The sequence below is a fragment of the Buteo buteo genome, chromosome 9, assembly GCF_964188355.1.
Source record: "Buteo buteo chromosome 9, bButBut1.hap1.1, whole genome shotgun sequence".
NCBI classification, from domain to species: domain Eukaryota; kingdom Metazoa; phylum Chordata; class Aves; order Accipitriformes; family Accipitridae; genus Buteo; species Buteo buteo.
The window spans coordinates 3,653,792-3,676,518 of record NC_134179.1 but is presented as its reverse complement, the minus strand read 5'-3'; the positions used below and the strand labels follow the sequence as shown (position 1 = coordinate 3,676,518).

Here is a 22,727-nt window from a genome sequence, read left to right as displayed (position 1 = left end):
AGTGGAAAGTCTGTGATTCATTTATTTGTGAGACCAAAAGATGCTCCATGCCCATCAAAATCAACACTATGTGTGAGCCAAGAGCATGGGGCACACAAGGGAGGGCTGCCGAGTTGGGTCAGACACAGGACTCCAGCACTTGGGCAAAAAAAGCATTTAAAAAACATATTTACAACACAGTAATCAGTTAAAAAGCCATTGTTTCATCATTTTGCTTTAAAAGAGCAACTTGAAACTGGCAGCTGGTTGTTTTGCAATTCTGTTGACAATGATTTTCCAACCTCGTGTCCATTCCTGCTGACGTTGGTGGAGTTATATCACCTGGAAATTTGCTCCAAATGTGTGTCGAGCAGCATTGTTTACTGAAGATTTTTAATCCTCCATTTACAGCTTTGCTGATGCAAAACTATGCTGAAATCAGTAAAGGCATCTGAAAAAAAGAAAAAACAACTAACCCTTTGTAAGTGGAAGGGGAAGGAGATGTGAATCATTGAGTGCTGGAAAACTTCTCTCATCTATTTGTTCCTGGGCCTGACATCTCCAAAAAAAAACCCCCAAAACCCAACAAAACCCCCCAAAACAATAACCAACCACTTTCCAAACTCAAAGAGGGGTCTGAAAAGCTTAATCCTGGCACAACTTTACCATCGGCCCTTCTGGAAGACACATCCCCATGGAAAACGTTATCTTTGGTTGGGTCCATTATCTTGGGTTGGGTTGGGGTGCCCCTGGGGTGCTCTGCTACAGGGAGGGAGGAGGATTAGCCCCTGTGCTGTGTTTGCACCTTAACTCCTTTTAATGGTGGAGGTAACGATCGTGTGATAATTGCCTCGGAGCAGGGAAAGATAAATGCTCATGGTTTCTGGGCCATCGCTTGTACAGCCCCAGCCTTGCACCCGACACCGCTTGGGGAAAAACTCCCTTTTCCCTAAAAAGCATTAAAAAGATTGATGGAAAACCATCGCTGGGTGTTTTTCTTGCATGACACCTTCCACGGGCAGCCTGTGACTTCTCCCGATGTGGATTTTTGGGGTCCTTTCTTCTCATCACGGGGTTGCAGTTTTAGGGAGGTGTGTTTATGTGGGGGGGGTTGGGGCTTTTTTCTGCCTTCCTTCACCTCAAAGACACTTTTGATGGTGTAAGCACCACGAAGAGCCTGTGGAAGTGGGGTCCCCTCGCGTGGACCCCTGGAACTTCTCCCTCTCCCCCGCAGCAGTGCGGTAACCTGAACTTCCCAGGGCAAACAACAGCAAACATCAAAGCCGTGGGGAATCAGGGCTGGTGCACAGAAGCTGGGGGCTGGTTTCCAGGGTTTCAGGCGCCAAAATCCGCCCAGCAAATCTCCAGTTTGAACCGGAGAGGTTAATGTGGCCATTTATAGATGGGAGCAGAGATTAGACATGTTGAAAGAGGAGAGGAGGAGGGACCCAACTTTGCTTTTGATCCCTCTCTGCTGTTCCCCCAAAAGCCACCATGTGCCCAGCACCTGATAAACACTATTTATAAACCTGGCGGAGGAGAAGGGAGGCCATAAATCTTTTTGCTTTCCTTTTCTCTATGGATCGAGAGGAAAATTAAAACCATGTGCTTGATTTCCCAGGGGTGCCCCATCCTCCTGCCCAAGCATGGAGGTGACCGTGGGGACCTGCCTGTCCCAACCTGGTGGTACCCCCATAAATCAGGAGGTGAAGTCCACACACCGGTGAGGGTGACGTTTCACCCAGGTGAGACACTGCCCTATAAAACTAGCGAGGAAGAAATTTTTACTGACATTTTGTTGAGGTTTTGTGTAAAAAAACAAGGCTCCGGGGCCATAAACTTTGTCGCTGAACCTTCATCTCGACGGCTCCTCTGAGGACCATATACCTTCGTGTCATTACCAAAGCCATTTTATTGGAAAGCAGAAAGCTGATCGGTTTTGGTAGGGAGCCAAACCCTTAATTTTACCAAGCAGGACCCACAGAGTTTCCAACAGGCTTATGGAAGCTGTAGTGGAGATTCTCTGATGTCTAATAAGGGGTTGAGCTTGTGCTATTACCCTGCACCTCTACGCTCATGATAAATTTGGTTGCTGGACCCAAAATTCTGGGTAGAAAGGTGGATGCCAAGCAGGCAGCATGCTCATACAACATCAGGCTCAGCGATGCACTGCACCGTGCTGGAGCGATGATGCCCCACTAAAGCAGAGTTATCCGATGGGGAAAGCTGCTTTCTTTGGGAGCAAGGGGTCAAAGGCCAGTGCCACCAAATGTGACCCGCACAGATGACCTCGCACGGGGGCAAGGAGCACGTCCAGACGCCAAAACTCATTGCGGGGGCGTTGGAGGCAGCAACAGGGAGAGATGGGGAGAGGGAACATCATTCCCTCTCCCCATCCCTGCCAAGCAAGCCAGGGTGAAAGGGGAGATGTGCTGGGCAGGGCCAGTGACCCAAAAGGCCACAGGAGAAGTAGGACCAGATGTTAAACAGAAGCTCACAGTGTTGCTGTGGCCAGCAGGAGCCTGCCCCGGAGGAAATGACCCCGCGTAAGATGCATTGTCACCGAAATTTCTTAACATGAGATGGCAGCTAACTGATTAGGACGAGCTGCCCAGGGGCAGCAGCTGCTAAAAATACTAGGAGGCAGAAAAACGGGCTCCTCCCATCCCTGCAAAAAACGGTGCCGTCGGTAATTTGCTGTGCTGTTTGCATGGCAATGGAAATAGGATTTTCCCCCAGTTTGGGGTTGGTTTTTTCCCATTCCTCCCTCCTTTCCACTGGTACTGTTCAGCTCTGTGCCCTGGACCTAAAATGCAGAGCTTGGGGATCCCTTCTGCCAAGAATACCACAGAGAAGTGCTTTTTGATCTCATTTTTAAGGTGGGGAAACTGAGGCACGGAGCAGGGATGGATATTGCCCTCCCCTTCACAACCTGGGGTTGAGACAGAGCATTTCGTGCAAGCTTCCATGCAATCCTGGCCAAAATAAAAGCCGTTGCCCGGCTTCCCGGGGACACGTGCGATGCCCTTCACCTGGAGCAATGCCACCCGCCGCTGTGCTGCCCAAATCGGTTTGCATCCCCTTTCTCTCTGCTGGAGGAAAAATAAATAAATCAAACAAACTGAGTCACCAAAATCTCTCCTAAAAGCCCATGTTCTCACGGCCAGCAGCGACCGGCCGGCAGCGAGGAGCCTCCCCGTGGTGCTTTCCTTGGAAAAACTCAGGCTGTTTTATCCGGGTAGGATAATCAGTGCAACAAAAAGGGCTTATTTCAAAGCCACAAGTGCCACAGTGAGAGAGAGGTGCCAGAGAAACGAATTCAGCGTGGCAAGAGGGAGGTGCCGATGCCTGGCTGTGCATCTGGGCATCAAGCCTGCGAGAACCGTGGGTTTGGGGATGTAGTTGGGCATAAGACTGGGAGAAGCAGCAAAAGAAAAAAAAGGAAAAAAGGTAAAGTATCCTCCAGCACCATCCAAGTGTTTCCTAAGCCTCCTGGACCAAGCTGCGCGCGCAGGAAAACAGCAATAATTCAGTAAATAGAAGTGGGATTTGAAGCATTGGGAAAAGCAGTGTCTGAAGTTTCCAGAAACGTCCCACAGCACCTGCGTAATATTTTTTCTTGCTGCCTTCCCCCTAATTGCATCCATCTGGGACGGAGTATCTCTTTCAACGCCGCAGCGCGTGGGCAGGAACCATTGGGTTTTGCCCCATTTTTTCTCACAGATCACAGATAAACATGACCTCTTCCCTCAGAGAGGCTCTTAAATGCTACGATAATGCAAATACACAGTATTATTCTTACGGTGCTTTCAATGGAGCCTTTAAGAAAGAAGTTTTTATAAAATAGCTAATTTTCATTCTCTTTTTGTCATATTTTTGGGAAAGGGGAGACGATGTTGAAGGTAAAAAGGAGGAGGCAAGCTCAGCTTTCCTTTTCCCCCAGGAGCATCGCTGGGAGATACAGGCACTCGCTGCCAACTCCTGTGCATGGCTGCGTGCCTCAGTTTCCCTGTTTATCTTAAGGAGATGCTAAAACTTCATGCTTAGGTAAGCTTTGCCAAAAACCCTGATGTTTAAAGCAACATTTCCACGTGCCGTCCCCAGGCGTGATGTTCCCTCCGTCGGACCAGCATCAAACCAGCAGGAATTTAAAGAGAAAGAGAAAACGCTCCCGCTATGCTAACCTCTGTTAGAGGGATAACTCTTACAAGGCGAGGGACCGGGGGGAGTTTCAAGATATTTGGAGTTCAGCATCCCCCCAGGGATCAGCATGAGGCTGCAGCAGGGGCTGGGATTGTCATCACATTTTTGAGCGTTTCTATAAAACATCCAAGTTTTCTTCTGGTGGGAAAAATCTGCAGCAAGGGAGGATGGTTGTTTAGGGGGTCTGGGGTGGGTTTTTCTCCTGATTACAATTTTCTTGGTATGGAGGTCAAGCCCTGATGATCCAAAGCACCCCAGTGACTCCAGACACCAACTTGAAAACAATCCTTTTGCTTTTTGATACCCTCCGATAAAGTTGTGGAGAGTTTTATCTCCCCATCAGGAGCCTCTGTCAATCGCTTCCTAAATATTAGGAAGAGGAGATCATTTAGCTGCCATTTCAGTGAAACCTCATTAAGCGTTTGGAGAGTCCATCTCTCCCAAGTGCTCCTACAGTCCCTGCGACTGCAATTAGTCTCGCAGCGATCTTTTGCTGAGCTCATCCCATATAATACAGCTGGAGAAGGGGGAAAGATCCAAACGTGAGATGCCCAGGGATGGAGAAGAGTCGGGAGCAAGGATTTAGACCCAATCCCCTGGGTAATATCTTTGCTTCTCATGGCAAAGATGAGATGCTTTAATGTCAAGCGGGGGTACCTGAAATCACACTGGGATTCACGGAGGTCTCGTAGGATGGTGCAGCTCCGATGCCACCTCAACACCCTCTGCTCCAGGGTGCCGTGAAGCCACTCGCCAACTGGATCATAGGAGGCTTTTCTCTGCCTCAGGGGGCTACCTGCTCCCCCCCGCAGCCCAGCCAAACCTTGTGTAGGGATTGGGATGGGACGGTCAGGGAGGTAGAGGAGGGAGGTAGAAGAGGGAGGAAGAGGAGGGCGGTTCAAGGCCAGCAGATTGCTGAGGTTTCTGCTGCTGTTGTTTCTATTTTTACTCCCTTTATGTTTTTCCAATTTTGAAATTCCACTTGGAAAAAAAAAAAAAAAAAAAGCCCTGCCTGGAATTTCTTTCATGCCCTGTTCTCAGCCTGCGTGCGTATTTCCCAACGCGTTGTCAAGGGTTGCATTGACTCAGCGGGGACAAGAGCCAGCTCTGGTTTCTATTACCAGTGATTAATGCCAGGGAACATGTTTAGACTCCCAGGGCTTACATGCTGCTCAGGGACTTGGGGAATTTTTGGTACCAGCTCTGGTAGAACCCTTCATTCCTACGGGGCAGCCGGGTTGACATTACTGGCCGGCATTTTGAAGTCGGCTCCCCGGGAGGGTGGGAGCAAGGCGGCAGGGCACCCCGAGCCCCGGCAGCTGTTGGGGTACCCCCCGCTTTCCCTGCTCTCTGCAGAGGATTTCTTCTTGCTCTGGTCCTGGTTTCTTCCCTGGGAAACCCAGTGGTGCAATACAGGGAGAAACGGGGCAGAGCGGCACTCAGAGATTTGCAATGGCAATCGCAAAACAAAGGAGATCAAAGCAGTATTCCTCCTTCCCTGCCCCACTGGCTGCCGATAAAGTCCTGGGGACATCCAGAAAGCCACCTCCAGGACCAGCATCTTCCTCACCCCCAGCAATTTTCAGCTAACTTCAATCCCTGCCCTATTGAAAGGATCACTAAATTCAATTTTACTTTATTCCTTATACTTCTATTTGCCTTACTTTGTTCAAATTGTAAAGACCAGAGCTGGCTACTCCAAAATCCTAGATGATGGGTTGATTTTAGAAGGAATCAGGAAAGCTGGGGAGATCTTCAGTGCCATGGGATGAAAGCAACCCCGTCCAGTCCATGCACACCAAGCTCGGGGTTAGGAGTGCCCATGCTCCTGCGGTTGGGCTTCAGAGGTGAAGCCACATCCCCCTGGGAGGGTTAAACCCCACATTCCTCTCGCCCAAAGGGACCATGGCAATCCCAGGCACACTAGTAAAGCTTTCCCTATGCTGGGTTAATTGGATTAGCCTCAGGAGGAAATGCCCAGGCTCCCCAAACTCCTTCTCCAACAGATGTTCATATAACGCTGCATTAAGAAATAAAGTTTCCTCTTCCAGGTAGCTTTAGCTGTCAGCGATGCAGAGGTGAAGTTTATCCTTTTGCTCTTGATGGTATAAATCCTTTCCTGGGCTTCAGGCCAAGGCAGCTGCTGTTGAGGGGCCGATAGATGCTCGGAGAGTTGATTCCTGCTACCCTCACACCAACCAGCCTGGACCTAGAGGAGGAAAACCCCCAAATGCCTTGGAACGCCATGGGGTTGCCCTGTTTCCAGCTCTTGGAAACAAGACTTCTCCCTGCCCAGAAAAACAAGGTGGCCTTGGAAGTGCATGAATTATTCGGAGTACATCGGTGGCGCTGCCATGCACCAGCAAGACCTCAGCAGGTTGGTTGGGTCAACTCTCTCCACTCAGGGAGATGGAGGTATCCATGCGTCTCGGTTGCCTCTAAAGCCTTGGACGGCCTCCAAAAACTCCAGCCGTCAGCGCTGACCTCCAACAGCCATTGCTCTGGATTGTAAACCCTTTAGAAATCCCATTGACTACGATTTTTTCTGAACATTTCCCATTTTCACCTCCATCCCTTGCTCCTTCCCAAAGAATCCTCAGGGCTGGGCTGTCTTTGGAGATAGAGATCTGTGCACCCAATATATCGGCACAGTGTTGCTTACAGACCTGGGGGAGATGCAAGCAACCAAATCATATCTGACTTACTTTCCCAGCCCACGTTTAACTGCTTTACCTGCTTACCTCTCTGCCTAGGGGAGATGGGTAACTTCTCTCTCACCTCAATCTTGCCAATGTTGCATTTTCACTTTCATCTCAGAAGATGCAGCTCTTTATACCTGCCCATGGTCAGCTATTTCTAAGCTTTTCAAGTCATCTTATTGGAGGGTTACAGTTCTCAAAGCAAGATCAGGGCTTGATTTTGCAGGCAGAAGGGGCTACAAGATGTGGAAAGGATGGAAAAGCCCCTGTGCCATGCCAGGAAAGCTGCCTGGGTCACAGACTCCAGTACCTGGGAGACTTTGGGAGAGGAAGATGCTGGGATTTTTTGGAGAGCTGGTCAAAACATGTTTTGATTTAATTTGGTTCCTCTCTACCCCCAGAAAATTGTTATTTTTCAGCGAAAAGTCAAACTCTGCTCAGTTTACTCCCACACAGTGAGTATTTTTGTGTAAGTCTGTCTTGATTCCTTCCCCTCTTTTGTAATGTCAATCCCAGAATTTCTATGGAAAGCAGACATTTTTTAAGAAAACCTACCAATTTATCAGAAATCCCATTCTTCACCTAGAAAATTGTCTTGCGGGATTATTGCCTTTTCCAGGAATGCAAATTATGCCCTTTTCAGTCTTTTCTTTCATTCAGCAATTCAAGCGACCACGAAGCTGGCAGAGCCATGGGGCTGCAGGGTAAACATGTCCTGCGCCTCCAAGCATCCAGCATGGAAGAGGAGAGCAAGCTGGGGTTGCGTTGGCCCATTCAACTCTGCTTGAGGTCATGGTCCCTTGTGTTCATCCTCCATTCCTGGAAAGCAGATGGATATTGTCTTCTCCATCCTGACTTTCAAGCCAGGCTTCTTGCTTCTCAGCCCGCCCCACGGTCTCCTGCGTGGAGCCTGAGTAACCAATTCAACTCCAGCTTTGCTCTGCTGGTGATGGGGATGAAGAGCCAACGTTGCCTCCTCCCAACCATGCTCCTAAATAATAACATACGGACACACAACCGCGTACTTCCTGCTGACTTCGGCGAGACCTCTTGTCTGCTTCCCCCCATGTCCTTCATGGAGAGAGAGAAAGTGGTGGGAAAGTTATTTCCCAGGGCACCCAGCCGGCTGTGGCAGCGTCTTCAGGCTTGGAACAATGCTTGGAAGGGAAGATGGGGAAAAAATAGACTGGGATGACGGTGTACGGACTTATCCAAGCAGCAGCAGTGCATAGTTTGTGGTGGAAATGTCCTAGAGTTATTTCATACAGAAATCTGGTTTAGGTTAGGCAGCCCCACTAGCAGGCTGGGATATTCACAGCTCCTAGTTCCTTTGCTGGACTTTCATTCATTTACCACCAGCTTTTCTGCTACAGGCTTTGCTTTTCCCAAAGAAGATCTATCAGCCTTCTCCCTGGCTGGTTTTTCAAGGGATCTTCCCAAAACCACATCTGCTGGTGGCTGGAATTTCATCCACAGGAGGACACCATGGGACTCCTCATCAGGACATGCAGGGCTGGAGTCCCCCGAGACTTTGCTCTTACCATCCATGACAACCCTGTGTTGGGGCTTCAAGAATGAGTGAGGGACCATGCCAGTGATTTTGGTGACTGCAGTTGGGGGAGATGAAGCTCATGGAGAGGGTTCGTCCAGCAGAAATGGGGATATGCATGGCTTGGACTGCTCCATGCCACCAGAGCATGGCAAGAAAAGCAAATGAGCAACAGAGTCTGGGTATTTCTCCAATGGCTTTCAGTGTTCTGGGGGGAAAACGGGGAAGGCAAGAACCGAGTTCCCATTTGTCAGCACGTCTAATATCTGCTAGGATGTGAACTATATCTACAAGGTGCTTTTTGAATAAAACAACCCTTGCAGTCCACCTTCATCATTCATACAAAGTGCACGTGGGAAGGCACCAGCATTTTTTCCCATTGAACCTTCATGCATGTTACTAAGCTTAGACACCCCCCCTCCCCGTAGCTCCATCAGCTCCTACTCATAACATCATGCCCTAAATTTTGGGACCCCACTTTGAATGGCTTTAAACAGCCCTGCTTTTCCCAGGCGACCTCATCAGTGCTCTCTGAAAAGCCGTCCTCTTCGAAGCATCTAGAAGCTGAATGCACAGAAGTTGGTCGGTCAAAAACCACAAGGCATTTTTATCCACCACCAGAAACTTCTGTGTTTATTTCTGTTGTTATGGCAACCCAAAACTGAGATCTCTACGGCTTAAAAAGAATGTCTGAGAAAATTGTCAGCAAGTCTGAAAGACCATCCAGGTACAGGAGGGGTGTGCTCAGCAAAGGGAAAAGGATGCAGGTCTTCATGCAACGCAGGGCTGGAGGACCATCACCTGCTCTGTGCTGGTGTTCCTCCTGTGCCACCTCATTTTGGTCATGGTCAAGGCAAGATTTGGGGCTAAATTCTTCAAATCCTTCTTCTACCCGCTTTCCCGAACTAATCCAGCCCTTATCTGCGATGGGTCATCTCCACGCACTCACGCAGGGAGTGAGGACAGGCTTGCAGATTCGTGCAAACCCAGCCGGCGAGCGCATACCAGCCTACGACTGATCTGTATCAGTTTTGCTTGTGTGGTTAAGCGAGTTTGAATCATAAACCAAATTGTTTATTAAAGTAATTTAGCTGAAATGTGCAACTTCTGGAAGCAGCCTGTGCTCTATTCTCACCCCCCCCCCAAAGCCTGATGCTCGTGGTGGGGGAATCGAACGCTCCAGCTGCCGAGATTTCTAAATCCACACATAAAACTTTATTTGTTCTGTTTCTGTTTATCATTTCCATAAGCCATCCCAGTAGGAATTGCACATTCCTCGTTGCTAATTTTAAGGGAGAAGGATTGCACAGATCCCCAGGCTGCCGTCAGGAATGCTCCTATGGAAATTGCATTGTGTTTTCCTGCCAGCATGTTGCATGTGCACCCGGTGGCTCTTCCTGAGAAGACTTGCACACGGCTTTTTGTTGAATTGTTGGGCTTGCCTTGGGGTTTTTTTCTCTTTGCTGGTGGGTGAGCAAGCAGTTGGCACAGCCTCGCCGGTCTTGAGTTGCCGATGATTCACTGTGACCAAGCAAAGGTGGCCACATCGCCCTGGCTTTTTCCCTGCGTGTCTGGTTGCAACCACCATTTTGAGTTTGGGTTGTGAGGTTTTGGGGACGGGCACCAGCTTTGCCCTGGGTTGGTGCAGTCCTACGTGGCTGGGAAGGAAAAGGTGCAAAATCCCATTTTGCTACTGTTATGACATTGCAACGTTGGGGTTAGTGAGGGATGGGCTTCTCATTGGCACCAAGGTATGTTTCCAGCTCAAAATAAGATTCGGTTGCAGAAACTCTCCCAAAACTTGTGTGAAAATCCCAGGCTTGTTGTCAGCACCTCTGCCTTGGCAGCCTCATAGGATCTCCACAAGGAGTTGCTGTGCCCTCTGCTACAAGGCATGAATGCATTTATTTGAGCTGGAGCAAATATTCGGGGGGGGGGGGGGGGGGGAGAGGGGAATAGCAAAACAAGAGCCCCCCAGGCTCCATTTAAGCCACAGCAGTTGCGAGCAAGCCCTTCCAGCGGTTAACGAACCTCGCCGCTAAATACGTCTTCCTCATTTCCACTTTCAATTTGTTCACTGCCTGGTTTTTGCCTCCGGATCCCTCAGCCCTCTGCTGCCAAATTTCTCTTCCCTGTGGAGGGAGGGAGCCTATGAGCCGGATAAGCCCTTTCCTACCCGTAGGGAGAGAAACGAAGCTCCCGGAGCCTCATTCCAATCATTTTCCTTGCTCTGCCCTGAACTGCGGCCAATTTTGCAGCTCCCCCACTCTGGCTGTAAATATTGGTGCTGCTGGAGCCCAAAAGCTGTCACAGCCCTGGGATGTTCCTTGCTGCTCCTAGTTCATATTCCCCTGCTTATTCACCCCCAAATCAGACTCATATATTGGCAGAGCCATGAGACCAGGCACTCTTTTTTGGTTGTTATTCTTATTTTTGGTTGTTATCCTATTTTTGTCCTTGGGGACAGGGGCACACAGACATTAAAATTAAGGACAGATCTTACCAAAACTTGGCAAACCCCATGGCGGCACCAAACAAAATCTCATACAGCGAACAAAATCTTGCAAAAAAATCATCATTTCTATAACATCTGAGACTATCAGCTGGATCTTGCTTCCTTAGATGCTGAAACCACTTTGAATTACCCAGCCAGCACAGAGCACCCATAGATGCCCTTTGCAAAGGCACCCATGGGTGCTGGGAGTCCCAGGGGGGCTCAGGCAGGTGCTGGGCGGCTGAAATCACCGCAGGAGCTGCTGGCATCCCAAAGAAACCAGACCAGGTTTGCCACCGTGGGATCTAGACCCCTTGGCACATCCCAGCCAAGAGCTTGGCATTGCCTCTAACTAGGTCAACAGTGACAGAGGTTTCCAAATTCAGCTGGGAAATGGGCTGTAGGATTTAGATTCACACTTAAGGACACCAGCAAAGGGGTTTTCCCCTGTGTCGCCCAAGGTCGGTGGCAAAATCACGCCGTTTGAGACTTTCCCCCATATTAATACCCACCGCAGCCAGCAACGCCTTGGATCCACAAGCCTTCCTGCAGCCCAGCGAGTGCCGCTCATTAGCCTTTCATTATTTATTTTGCATTTCATCCCCTCTTTCTCCTCTTTCCCTTGCTGGCATGAAGCCCTCGGCCTATTTTTATCAGCGGGGATTGGATCTGCCATGAAAGCCACCGCGTGAGACCTCACAGGAGAAACACCACAACCCCAAAAAGGGGAAAAGGAAAAATAAATATACACATCACCCTGTGCCAGCCAGCCAGGATGGTTGCTGGTTCTCATGGGGGAGGGAAAAGTCGAACCGGGGCTGTGCCAGTTCTGTGCCGAGAGTGATATTTCCCCAGCTTGCTATTTTTTTTTGGTGCCTTCGTGATGAAAAACGAGCCCCCAGCGATGCAGAGCCTGGTGATTTACGGGGAGCTCTGCTCCGACAAGGGTTTTCCGCTTGCCCAGACTGGGGGGCTGCGGAGGAGAAGGCGTTTTGGGAGGGTTTCTCTGGGGGGGGAGAGAAGCACAAGCTGGCAGGCGGATTAGAAACAGATGCTGATGGTGCTCACACCAAGGGCTGCAACAAGCCTCCAGCCTGGGCCAAAAACAGCTACTTTCAGCCAGGATTTGGGGCAGTGGCAGGGGGACACGGTGCCTCCATCTGCCTTTGCCCTCACCAAGGTGCAGCCACCGTCACTGACCCCATTTCCAGTGTCCCTCAGCCCGCCGGACCCTGAAATAGCAGGATGGGTCCAAGCTGGATGAAGCGATGCTCTGCAGAGCGGGGTTTGGCTTTTGCACGTCGTTAAGGTCCAAAATCACCCACGTTAATTTTTAATCCTCCGTGTTGATGCCTGCTCTCTCAGCTGTCCCCCGTCTTCCCAGAAAAGCATTTCGGGAACCCAGGTGGGTGTATTTGGAAAAACATAACCACTTGCAAAGGCTGTTCATAGGAAGCAAGCGCCCTGAGCTGCTCAGACAGCATCCCACCAACCTTCCCGCCGGACCCTGATCCCTGCAGCCCTGCGCGGAGGGTCCCAGCCCTCAGGTTTTGTGCACGGTGTCCCCAGGGAAACCCCATACGACATTCCCCAGTGACCCCCATCCCACCGTCCTGGGAGATATTTGGGGTAGAGCCAGGGAAAGGCTGCCAGAGATGCAGGCATGGGTTTATTCTGCAGCACCGGGTTTATTCTGGCCGGGTATACGGGTAATTGGAAAAAGGCTTCAATGAAACAACGTGGTGGTGGTGGGGCCGGCAGGAGCAGCCATCCCAACCCCCAGCATTCCTGTGGTCTTTTTAAACCAGGCAGGGAAGGCTGGGGAAACAGGTTTGTACTTGGGGAAACTGAGGCAGGGAGGGTGAAAGAGGCCAAACTTCCTAACAGCTCCGCAAGTCACAGCTTCTGTCTCCTAAACCTACACTGTGGGACACCTGCCCACCCCTCCTGCCCTTGCAGACTGGCAGCAACCCCTCTCCTGCTGCCAAAACCCCATGCCTGATTTCTTGAGCTCATTTAGCAAAGGGTTGGCCCTCCCTCGAGTGGAGCCCCCGGCACAGTGATGCCATCACCGGCGCAAAGCTGCGGCTGGGGTTTTTGCAGGAGCAACCGGGCTGAAGAAGGGAAGAAGCATAAAAACGCCAAAGAAAAAAAAAAACCCCAACGCGGGGATTTTTATTTTCAATTTTTCCTTGGAGCACCTCGTCCCTGAAAGGATGATTTCCCCCCTCTGAAAGAAACCCCTTTCTCTGCTGGGGTTTGAGCTCGGCAGCACTTTGCTCTCCCCTCCATCCCTCCCAGCCCACGCAGCCGCCCGCACCCAGCTCCCCGCGAGCCCCGGGGCTACTTGGGTTTGGGCTCGGGGCCCCGGGCTCGCCGGTGGTCTGCGGCGGGCACGCTGGTGGTCTGCACCGAGCCAACGGGTTATACGGCTCTGGCTTCGCCTCGTCCTTTCCAGCTGGTAAATGTCATTAATTGGAGCTGAAAATACATGGCAGGGTTCCTTGCGATGCCTTTGCCACGGTGCCAGAGGTGGAGATGGAAGAGATGGGAGGGAGGGGGCCAGGGATGACCCCGGGCAGGAGGGACGGTGGGAGATGGGGGGTGTGGGATGCCAGGAGGGATGAAGGAGAAGGGGATGGGAGGGAGCGGGGGGTGTAGGAAGGCAGTTCAGAAACAGCGCAGAGCTGGGCTGGGGCACAGAGGGGGACGCAAACGGGTCTCATCACGCTGGGGCCAACGGCAAGTCAAGCCGGGGGGGAGAGAAATTAGGACATCGCCATTTTCTCCCACGCAAAGACGGCGCTGTCTTAAGGAAGAAATAAGCTCAGGTCAGCACGGCCAGGGCTGCGAGTGTCCTGCCGCCACCCCAAACCCCCAAAGGATGCTGCGGGCAAGAGGGGGACGCAGCAATTCGGGGAGCATCCCCTACCCCAGGAATACAGTATTTTGGAGAGCATCCCTACCGCAGGGCCGCAGTGTTTTGGGGGGCATCCCTGGCCCTGGGCTCCCCACGAGGCAGCTGGGTGCTGGCAGGCACACGGGCCCCCCCCCGGCAGCCGGGTTTTGGCCCCGGTTGCCTCCTCTCCTCCGGAGCAGCCTGGCACAATAGCTCATTGTGGGGATGGCTTTCAAGCGAGGCCAGGGAACGGCAGCAGCGCTAGCCGGCGTGGGGGAAAAGCCTTTGGAGGAGCCGGAAAGTTGCTGTTGGATGGCGTTCAGAGGCCTCGGCGCAGCGGGAGGGAACCGGCCGCGGAAAGCAAACAGCATGCGGAGCAGAAAGTGCTGACTCCGAAAGGCAGCCCTGGCACCCCCGGCACCACCCCGGGCACAGCGAGCCCCAGGCGGGTAAATAGGGCCCGAGTGTCTAAATCCCTTCCAGCAGCCCTAAATCTCATTATTCTGGTGTAAGGCCACGACTAGCAAGCGTGCAAGGGTGCGCACGCGTGTGCAAGGGTGTGCACGCGTATTGCGCGCAGCGGCACGCCGGTGCGCGCCCCGCATCACCGAGGGAAGGAGCAAAGCTCACCGCCTCGCCGCTGCAGCACCCCATTCCACCTCCTCACACCTCTCCATCCTCCTGCTGCCTCCTCCTATGGTCACATTTCTCCTCTTTCACCGCCTCCTCCCACCTCTCTTGTTCTATCTCAGAGATTTCTAGAGAGCCCTTCCCTTAGTTTAGTCTTCAGTAATTTCGGTTCCTGTTTCAATCTCTCTTTTATTTCCCTCAAGCACCAGTTGAGATGTCTCATTTCAAGACACCAACCTGAAAAAGACCCGTTTGCTCTCCGGTCTCTATTTAGAGCAGCAGCTTTCGGCGTGTGCGGCTGCTTTCGAGCGTGCAAAACCCACGCCAGCCCCCGGCCCCAGGGATACGCTGCCTCCTGCTCCGCTGTGCTGCTGGATGCATACATCCCTGGCCACGTATATGCTAGAGTCTGGAAAAACCCTGCTTGCTGTTCTGGCTTTGTTTAAATCACGCGCCTGAGCAGCCACACAACAGCACCTGGGGCCAATAAGCCGTGCAAAATCCTCCTAAAGGTGCAATTCCCTGCGCAGGCAAGGTTTTCCTGCTGGGGAGCTCATCCCCCCCCCCCAGCAAACCCCTTCCTCTTAATCTACATTTCGATGCTCTTTTATTAACAGCTTGCTTGCAGGATGCACTGCTGCAACAGCCCGGGACTGCTTTTGGGGGTGCAGAGCTGCGGTGGCGATGCTTTTCCCACGGGAAGAGCTCCGGCTCCCTCCCCAAACTCCGCTTCCCCATCCCAAATCTCCTAAGCAGGTTATTGCACCCAGTGCCGGCACAGAGACCCTCGGCCTGGGAAAAGGAGATGGGGGGAACGGGGCAGGGGCATCAAGAGGGGAGCATTCGCTTCGTCTGCAGCCCCCGGTGCTTCCTTTGGGGGAGCGGGGAGGTGGGGTGCTCGACCGCGGGGGCCGTTAACTGCTGGCCATCATTTCCCCAGTGGGTACCCCAGGTGCACGGGGGCTTCCCCCGGTAGGCCACCGGCCGGTATTTTTAGCGCAAGCGTTAAAGCCATCGTCTGCAATTGCTGGGGTGGGGACAAGGTACGCTGGGTGCCTGTGGCTCAGCTTCCCCTTCAGTTTTTAATTCCTCTCCTTCCCTCTCGCTCGCAAGGACCAGCGGCATCCTCCGGTTTTGCGAAGGCTGGCAGAGCGCTGCGTGCTCCCCTGCACACACAGCCCTTCTGCAAGGGGGGGGGGGGGGGCAAAACCCCTTCGAAGAGCTGGGGCACGGTCACCCCTTTGCTTTTTAGCTGCTCCCCCCCCTCACCGAAAAGCCACCGACGTGGAGCGGCTGCACAGAGACTTGAAAGCGGCGGATGGGAAAGGAGCTGCGCTCACTGTTTATTTACCCAGGGCGGCCGGGCTCAGCCGAGCACGAGGCCAAGCCGCCTGGCCCGGCGGCTCCAGCTGCGATGAAAAGAGCTACGGCAAGATCAAGGTCCCGCAGCGGCTCAGCCGGCGGCAAAGGCGGGCTTGGGCTCTGCTCCTGCTTGGAGCTCTGTCTCTCCAAGCCAAGGATGGAGAGGGCTGGATGCTCACCTGGCTGGTGTCCCTAGGGTTGTCCTCGTTTTGCGGTCTCACCCAGCCTCTCTGCCAGACCTTGGTGTTATTGAGCTCGGGGGGGGGGGGGGGGGGGGGTTAGCTGAGCTTTCGAACACAGGGGTGTCCCACCGGCATCCCAGGACGGCGCTACGGCTGCAATGAGGACCATCGTGGTTCTCCAGCCCTTGGCCTTCAGTTCTTGCCTGGGACATCTTGCTTCCTGCCTGGCTGCAAGCTGAGTTACTATACATGGAGTTGTTATAAATATTCCTTATCCTGGATTCATCTGTTGCATCCTCTTTACTCCGATGACTTGTCCGCCCTTCTTGTTTTCGACAAATCTGAGCGGCGCGTTTCTGAACGCTTTGTCTAATCCACTTCATGCTGACTCAAGCAAACAAGCGTCAATGATACTGTCCTCTGGGAATTTACCATCACGCAAACTCACCAGCCCTATGAATAAGCGTCAGCTCCTGGACCGTGAACCTCTCTGAGATGTTGGCTACATTAATCAGCACCTACACGCTAACGGGCTCCAATCAAACCCTCGTCCAATTAGACACAACACAGATTTCCTCCTGGCTTGATGAGGACCAGGGGATACCCGAGCCAGCATAAAACTCACTGGGAAAAACATCTTGTATAAAAATACATGTATTTTTCAAAGATCTGAAGCACAACGGTCTGATTTGATCTATTAGGAGCCCAGAGGCAGCTTTCTCCTCTTGATGGAGCACGGCCCGAGGTCTCCAGCAGGAAAGTGGATGCCCCGCAGCGAGGGCGAGCTGGTGGCCACAGAGCTTTGCGAGTTGGCTACACCTATTTCACAAGAGCCTGCTGAAGAAAATACTACCATGGAAGGCATTTGGGGTGGTAAACCACAGATATCCCAAACTCCCAGTGATGATTCAGGATGAAAGATCATTTTGAAACACTGGAATTGCCCCTGGGACAGCAAGGCGGAGTGGTGATGGTTTCCGAGGAGCCAGAGAGGACAAGCCATGCTCCCAAAGCGAGAGGGAGCTGGCGGGATGCAGCATCTCCCTTCTCCGGCCCCCGAGACCAGAGGCTGCGATGCCAAACAGACCCTTATTTCCTAATTTCCTATAACCATGCAATTTTGTTTCGTAATGAAAAAAAAAAAACCATAGAAGTTGCTGGGATTTCTAAGTTTTTTGCATTGGTTTTCCGCTTTGCTCCCCGATTTTAGAGAGTAAAGGCAACGAATAAGCACACTGACACTGAGGGTTATGAATTATTCTTCTTTTAATTTCACATGGTTTAAAATACGATATGAAATAAGGCTACAGTATATAAAAAACTCTCCAGCAAAATGATGTGCCAGCATCAGCAATTAAAACAAAACCAATCCCCTCCTCCTTTAAGAATTCAATGTAGGAGGGACTTTTTTTTTGTATCCTTTAAAAACAAAACAAAACAAAACAAAACACAACACAACACACGGACACACACACATCGCTACATCTCTAAGCTACCTCAGCTCAGTTTTTTTAAAAAGCACCTGCTTTTTCCTTTTTTTTTTAATCTCGCTTTTAAAATTTTTTTCCACTTTTAAAAAATATAAATTATATGAAAATACAAGTTGGAAAATAGTCGAACAGCACAATATAACAATCTCTTTCTTTTTTTCTTCTTCTATGTTTATCAGCTTAAAAAAAAATCCCATGTGTAAAAACAAAACAACAAAACAAAGAACTTTTTTTTTTTTTAACTGAGGCAGTTAATTCCTGGAGATATTCCATTTTAACATATATGTATACATAGATTTATCATTTATTTAAACCTCTTTGGAATGTAGACAACAGCTCATGGATGTTATCTAGACCCTACCAGAGAGCAGAGCACGCCAAGGCATCCCAATTTTGCGACATTAACGAGGAACAAGCAACCAAGCCCTGAAGCCTCGCAGAAACCCCTCCAGAAGAGCAAGAGTCAGAAGATGGAGACATTTCCTGCAGCATCGGAATTTATCGGTGCCGTTTTTTGGAGGTGTTGGTTTGGAAAGATGTGAGAAGGTTAAATCTTACAATATCTTCTATTTCTTGCCCCGTTTGGCTATTTCTCCACCTCAACGACCATGTCTGGAGCGGGATGGTGGTAGTGTGGAAATAAAACGGATCTACACTTGCACACACGAGTGTCCACGGGTTATGGTCATCCTACACACAGAGATGGAGACAGAAAGGCAGCAGAAAAAGTGCTTCCATTTTTCATCAGGTTTTGGTTTTTTTTTTTTCTTTTACCGAGGTCCCAGATATCAACTGCCAAGGCCCTGGAAAGCTGTTTGATAGTGCTACGCTCCCAAGGTAGGGCTCAGGCTCTGCCGGGGGGGTCAAGGGGACATGCCCCCCGTACGAAGAACAGCAGATCATGAGCAGGACACAGAAAATATCCAAAAAAAAAAAATCACCAAAAGCACCTGAGACATTCCAAACAAGACAAAATTACCCCATTTACAAAAGCCACGTGTATCTGCCAAGGGTGAAGCTTGCCCCCACGCAGAGAAACCAGCACAGGAGCGAGTCCCATCCTCAGCAGATCTCCATCATCCCTCTCAAACCCATCTTTCTGGTTCAGCACGTGTGAGGTGGTTAACCAAATTTTCATGGCCTCGAAGAACAGGAGGTCAGAGGGTTTGGGTTCCAGCACATCCCTCGCCAAAAGTCAACATACAATTAAAAAGCAGAAAGAAAAAGAAAAAGAAAAAAAAGGAACAAAAACAAATCTGCAAATTTCCAGTGTATAAACAGCACACAGCCCTCTCCGGGATGGTCTCTAGATTGGGAATAAAAAATTAGAGGAAAATAGAAAATTATGAACCTGATGTCCCTAAGATTGTACTACCCTTTTACTGCTGCACTTGCACACAGGCTGCAAGCTGGGATGGCAAATGGCTGACAGAAACGACGGAGAAGCTCCAACCAGGAGCTACTTCCAAAAAACAGAGCTGCTTTCCACGACTCGCCCTTTCTAACCTTTAAACCGTCTTCCCAAAATCACTGGGCATGCACAGGTTTGGCTTGGAAACCCAGAAAAAATAAGCACGAAGGATAGGGTTGGTACCCGAACCTGCAGTTCCTTCCGTTGAGGGAAATTTTATCCCTGTTTTCTGCTTGAAAAAGGCACTTCAGCTGCAGTGGAGCATCCGAACACCGCAGGAGATGTCCTGGGACACAGCTTGCTGCCAAGGGCAGGAGACGGGGCGCCTGGCCTCCTGGCAGCACCCTTTCTAAGGGCATAAGGGGGATTTTTCAAAGCACTCCTAGAAGTGACCCGTGAAGGGTAAGCTAAGGGCACTTTGCAGCTGCATGCAAGACAGCAATCCTGAACACCAAAAAACCCCATCCAATTGCTGCAAATCCAACCCATACGGCCTGTCCTGTTGGGATGCTCTTTAACTACTCCTCCCCTGCACATTTCTGTGCCGTCACATCTTACTCAACTCCCTTTTCAGCCTGTTCAGCAGCTGCTGCGAGCCCTGCTTCTGCGGTAGAGCTCTGCCCCACTGCCTCGCCGGCGGAGGGGCCTCATCCACGATACCCATGTTTTCCTTTCCTCTCTCCAGCTTGGCCAAGCTGCTTTCTCCCATACTCGCTGTCTACCTCAGGAGATGAGCTGAAGTTTAACTTCCCAGTGGGCAGTGTCCCTTTCCTCCTTTGGTGCATGCTCCTTTCACCTTCCTTTCATCCCCTTTTCCTTCCTTCCTGTCCATCCCACCCTTTTCTTTCCATATGCTCAGTGGGATGATGCGCAGCCCCAGCCCCCTGAGCTAACAGCATAACTAATAACCTCCTATACCTACACCACCATCTGCTTCCATCCCCCTTGGCTGGAGCTCTCTCTTGGCCCACTCATTTCTCCTCCACCAGCACCTTTTTTTAAGCACGCAGCAGTTTGGGGGCTGATTTGCCCCAAAATGACCCACTGGGGATACAGCGGTGCTGGGTACCCCCAGCTTCGGAGGAAGCCGAGGAGAGCCCAGCACCTTTGAGCATCACCTTGCCCCGGGGTTGAGCTCGCCATCCGACACTGCCTCTGTGCAGGGGGGCTACATGCCCAAATATTTTGGCTCTTTGCACACAGAGTCCTGTCGTGCCGACCCGATATACCAGCCTGTATCAGGCAGGCACACCCAGCGAGCATCTCTGGAAAGCCTCTCCCAACCTCGCCCCTCACTACTGTCTCACAGTGCCTCTGTAATGAACGCAACTACCTAAAACACACAGACGGACAGACAAACAACACAAAAAGAAGGTACTTTTGGTTCAAACGCATAATACTGTCTTTAAAAAGAAAACGCTCAGTGGCTCTCAGGGGCGAAAGATGCTATTCAGCAGTCGGACCTGCACGGATCCGGTTTCAGGGTCTTATCTGGATATGGAAACGCTCACTGCCCGATCCTCTAACTCACACTGAGCCCATGCCGAAGGCAGTCGTCAGCCTCAGCCTGCTCAGAGCATCCCAGGAAGTGCTCGGTGCAGCAGGATTTACCCCTCTGAACACAAACTAGTTGCAAAAGGTTTGGAGGACAGACGGAGCAGCTCGCCATGGGACTGATCCTGCAACCGTCTCGGGCAAGCACATGAGACCTCTCATTTACCCCGGTGACACCAGTCATATGCTTCATGTTAATCACACCCTGACAGGGTTTGCAGGATCAGGCTTACAAAGAGCAGTAAAGAACCCATTTGCAAGGACAATTTCCTTTCTGCGTGTGCCCAGGCTGGTTAAGACATAGAGCAATAAAGATAGAGCTGGTCAAAACAGGAAGGAAAAAACATTTCCCTTTGGTTTTTCAACTTTTTCCTCATTTTCCCCCCCCCCATCAACTTACATCTTTTCCATTTACGACATTCAAAACACGGGAATTTCTCCCCTTTCCCCTTCAAAAAAAAAAAACCCACCAAATTTTCTCAAAGCACCAAAGTGTTCCTTGAGCAAAAAAGTGATTTGGAAAACGCAGAAAGACATTCTCCCCGCAAAGCTTGACAGGTTTCGTGCACAAAACGCAGCTGTACAAAAAGGCCCCTTTTTTAACAACAACAAAAAAAGCAGAAATTTCAACCAGCTTTATCAGCAAATGGTGGAGCAAAGCATGTGGGACTGGAAGCAAGAGTGGCACACCCAGCCAGCATCACTAGGAGCTAGTTTGGAGTTAATTTTCCTTCACATACGATTCGGAGATGCCGAGTCGTAGCATTACACTTCTCCAGTGGGGTCTACATAAACTAATTAGTTTTTTTTTTTCTTTTTCCTCACTGTGATAAAACTCTCTGCTGGCATAACAGAAACAAACACACACAATATTGCAATACTGAGACCACCTTAGAGCTTAAGACTATTTAAAAAAAAAAAATACTGGCACAAAATTTAATAAAATAAAACTTTAACAAATTTAAAAAACCAAAAAGTCTTGATCCCTCCTAGCAAAAATTCTGTCTTTTGTAGAAAAGACGACAACCGACAGAAAGGCAATGTAACAAGAACGACAAACAGTTCTTGGTTTTTTCCTGTATTGCCCCTCCCCGAAGCAGGAATATTCACCTGCTTTGGTTTTCCTGCCCCATTCCCCCCCCCCCCCCCCCCCAAAGTTTAAAATCCTCAAATCTTCGGGAACACTGTCATTTCCTGAACTGTCAGTTTGTGTGCGAATAACACAAAAACCGAAGGGATCCATTCAATAATATTTTTTCTAAATAGCAAGGGATGGGGAAGGAGTTGGGGTTTTTTTAAGTGAGCTACATTTTTCTGGCTTTCTTAAAACTCAGAATTTCACCCAAAAAAAGCCTGTCTTGGAGCTTTCAGGAAAAAAAAAGCCCATCCTTCTCTGAACCAAACTTTTTCGGTTTCAGCCAAAAGTTTGCTTCTTCCACCACCCTCTCTCCCAACATCCTCAAAGCATCAAATAGGAGTTGCTCTTTAAAAAAAAAAACAAAAAAACCAACGAACAACAGAAATAACAGCAAAAATAAAAAAGAACCAACAGAAAAAGTCCCATCAACTCTCCAAGATGACACGGGGTGACCCTCCGCCCCAGCAGGCCACCCTTCACTCATCAGCATCTGGCTTGACGTCCAGCATAGCATGAAGCTCCTCAGGCGTATAGCCCAGCAGGCTCTGCAGGTCGCAGACAAAACGGTAGACGTAGCGTTTCCCGGCCGTCTTGTGGATGATGTTCTTGTCGTAGTAGTAGCGCAAGCCACGGCTCAGCTTCTCGTAGTTCATCTTGGGTTTGTTTTTCCTCTTGCCCCATCGCCTCGCCACCTGGGAGAGGGGTGAGGAGAGTCAAGGGGGGGTGCACATCACAGGGAAGGGAAGGAATAATCAATCTGGCGGGGTCGGGCAGCCATCGGCAAGCAGCAGTGCCGGACAGGAGGGCAGGGAGAGGACTTTCCTCATCTTTAAGATGGACACAGATGGGTCACAAGCGTTAAAGTTTGGGAAAAGCAACCTCCATGCAATGGCAGAATGTTGCAGAGGACTCGGATATATAAGTCAGGGAAGGGAACGAATGTCCCATCTGTTCCCCAAAATCAGTGGGAAGCCCCCCTCTCACCTGAACACATCCTATTTGAAGAGCTTTGGCAATATGCCTCTCTCTATGGTGTTTCAGCTACTTCACACCAACTCTGGGCACAAATTACAGCTTCCTAGGTATTACTGCAGCCCAATTTTTAACAAGTTTTCAGCTGGGCTCTAATTCATTGTT

At 50.5% G+C, this 22,727-nt stretch overlaps 1 protein-coding gene across 3 annotated transcripts in view; it reads right to left on the bottom strand.

Annotated features, from left to right (window-relative positions):
- Window positions 1-17,245: 17,245 nt before the first annotated feature.
- The window catches only part of ETS1 (ETS proto-oncogene 1, transcription factor), a 78,407-nt gene continuing 72,925 nt past the window's right edge, over window positions 17,246-22,727 (bottom strand). For all 3 annotated transcript variants that reach the window (XM_075034911.1, XM_075034910.1, XM_075034912.1), the window contains one exon: window positions 17,246-22,282. In XM_075034911.1, coding sequence (XP_074891012.1) covers window positions 22,067-22,282 — 216 coding nt within the window. In that variant the 3' untranslated portion in view covers window positions 17,246-22,066. The remainder of the gene's footprint in view (window positions 22,283-22,727) is intronic.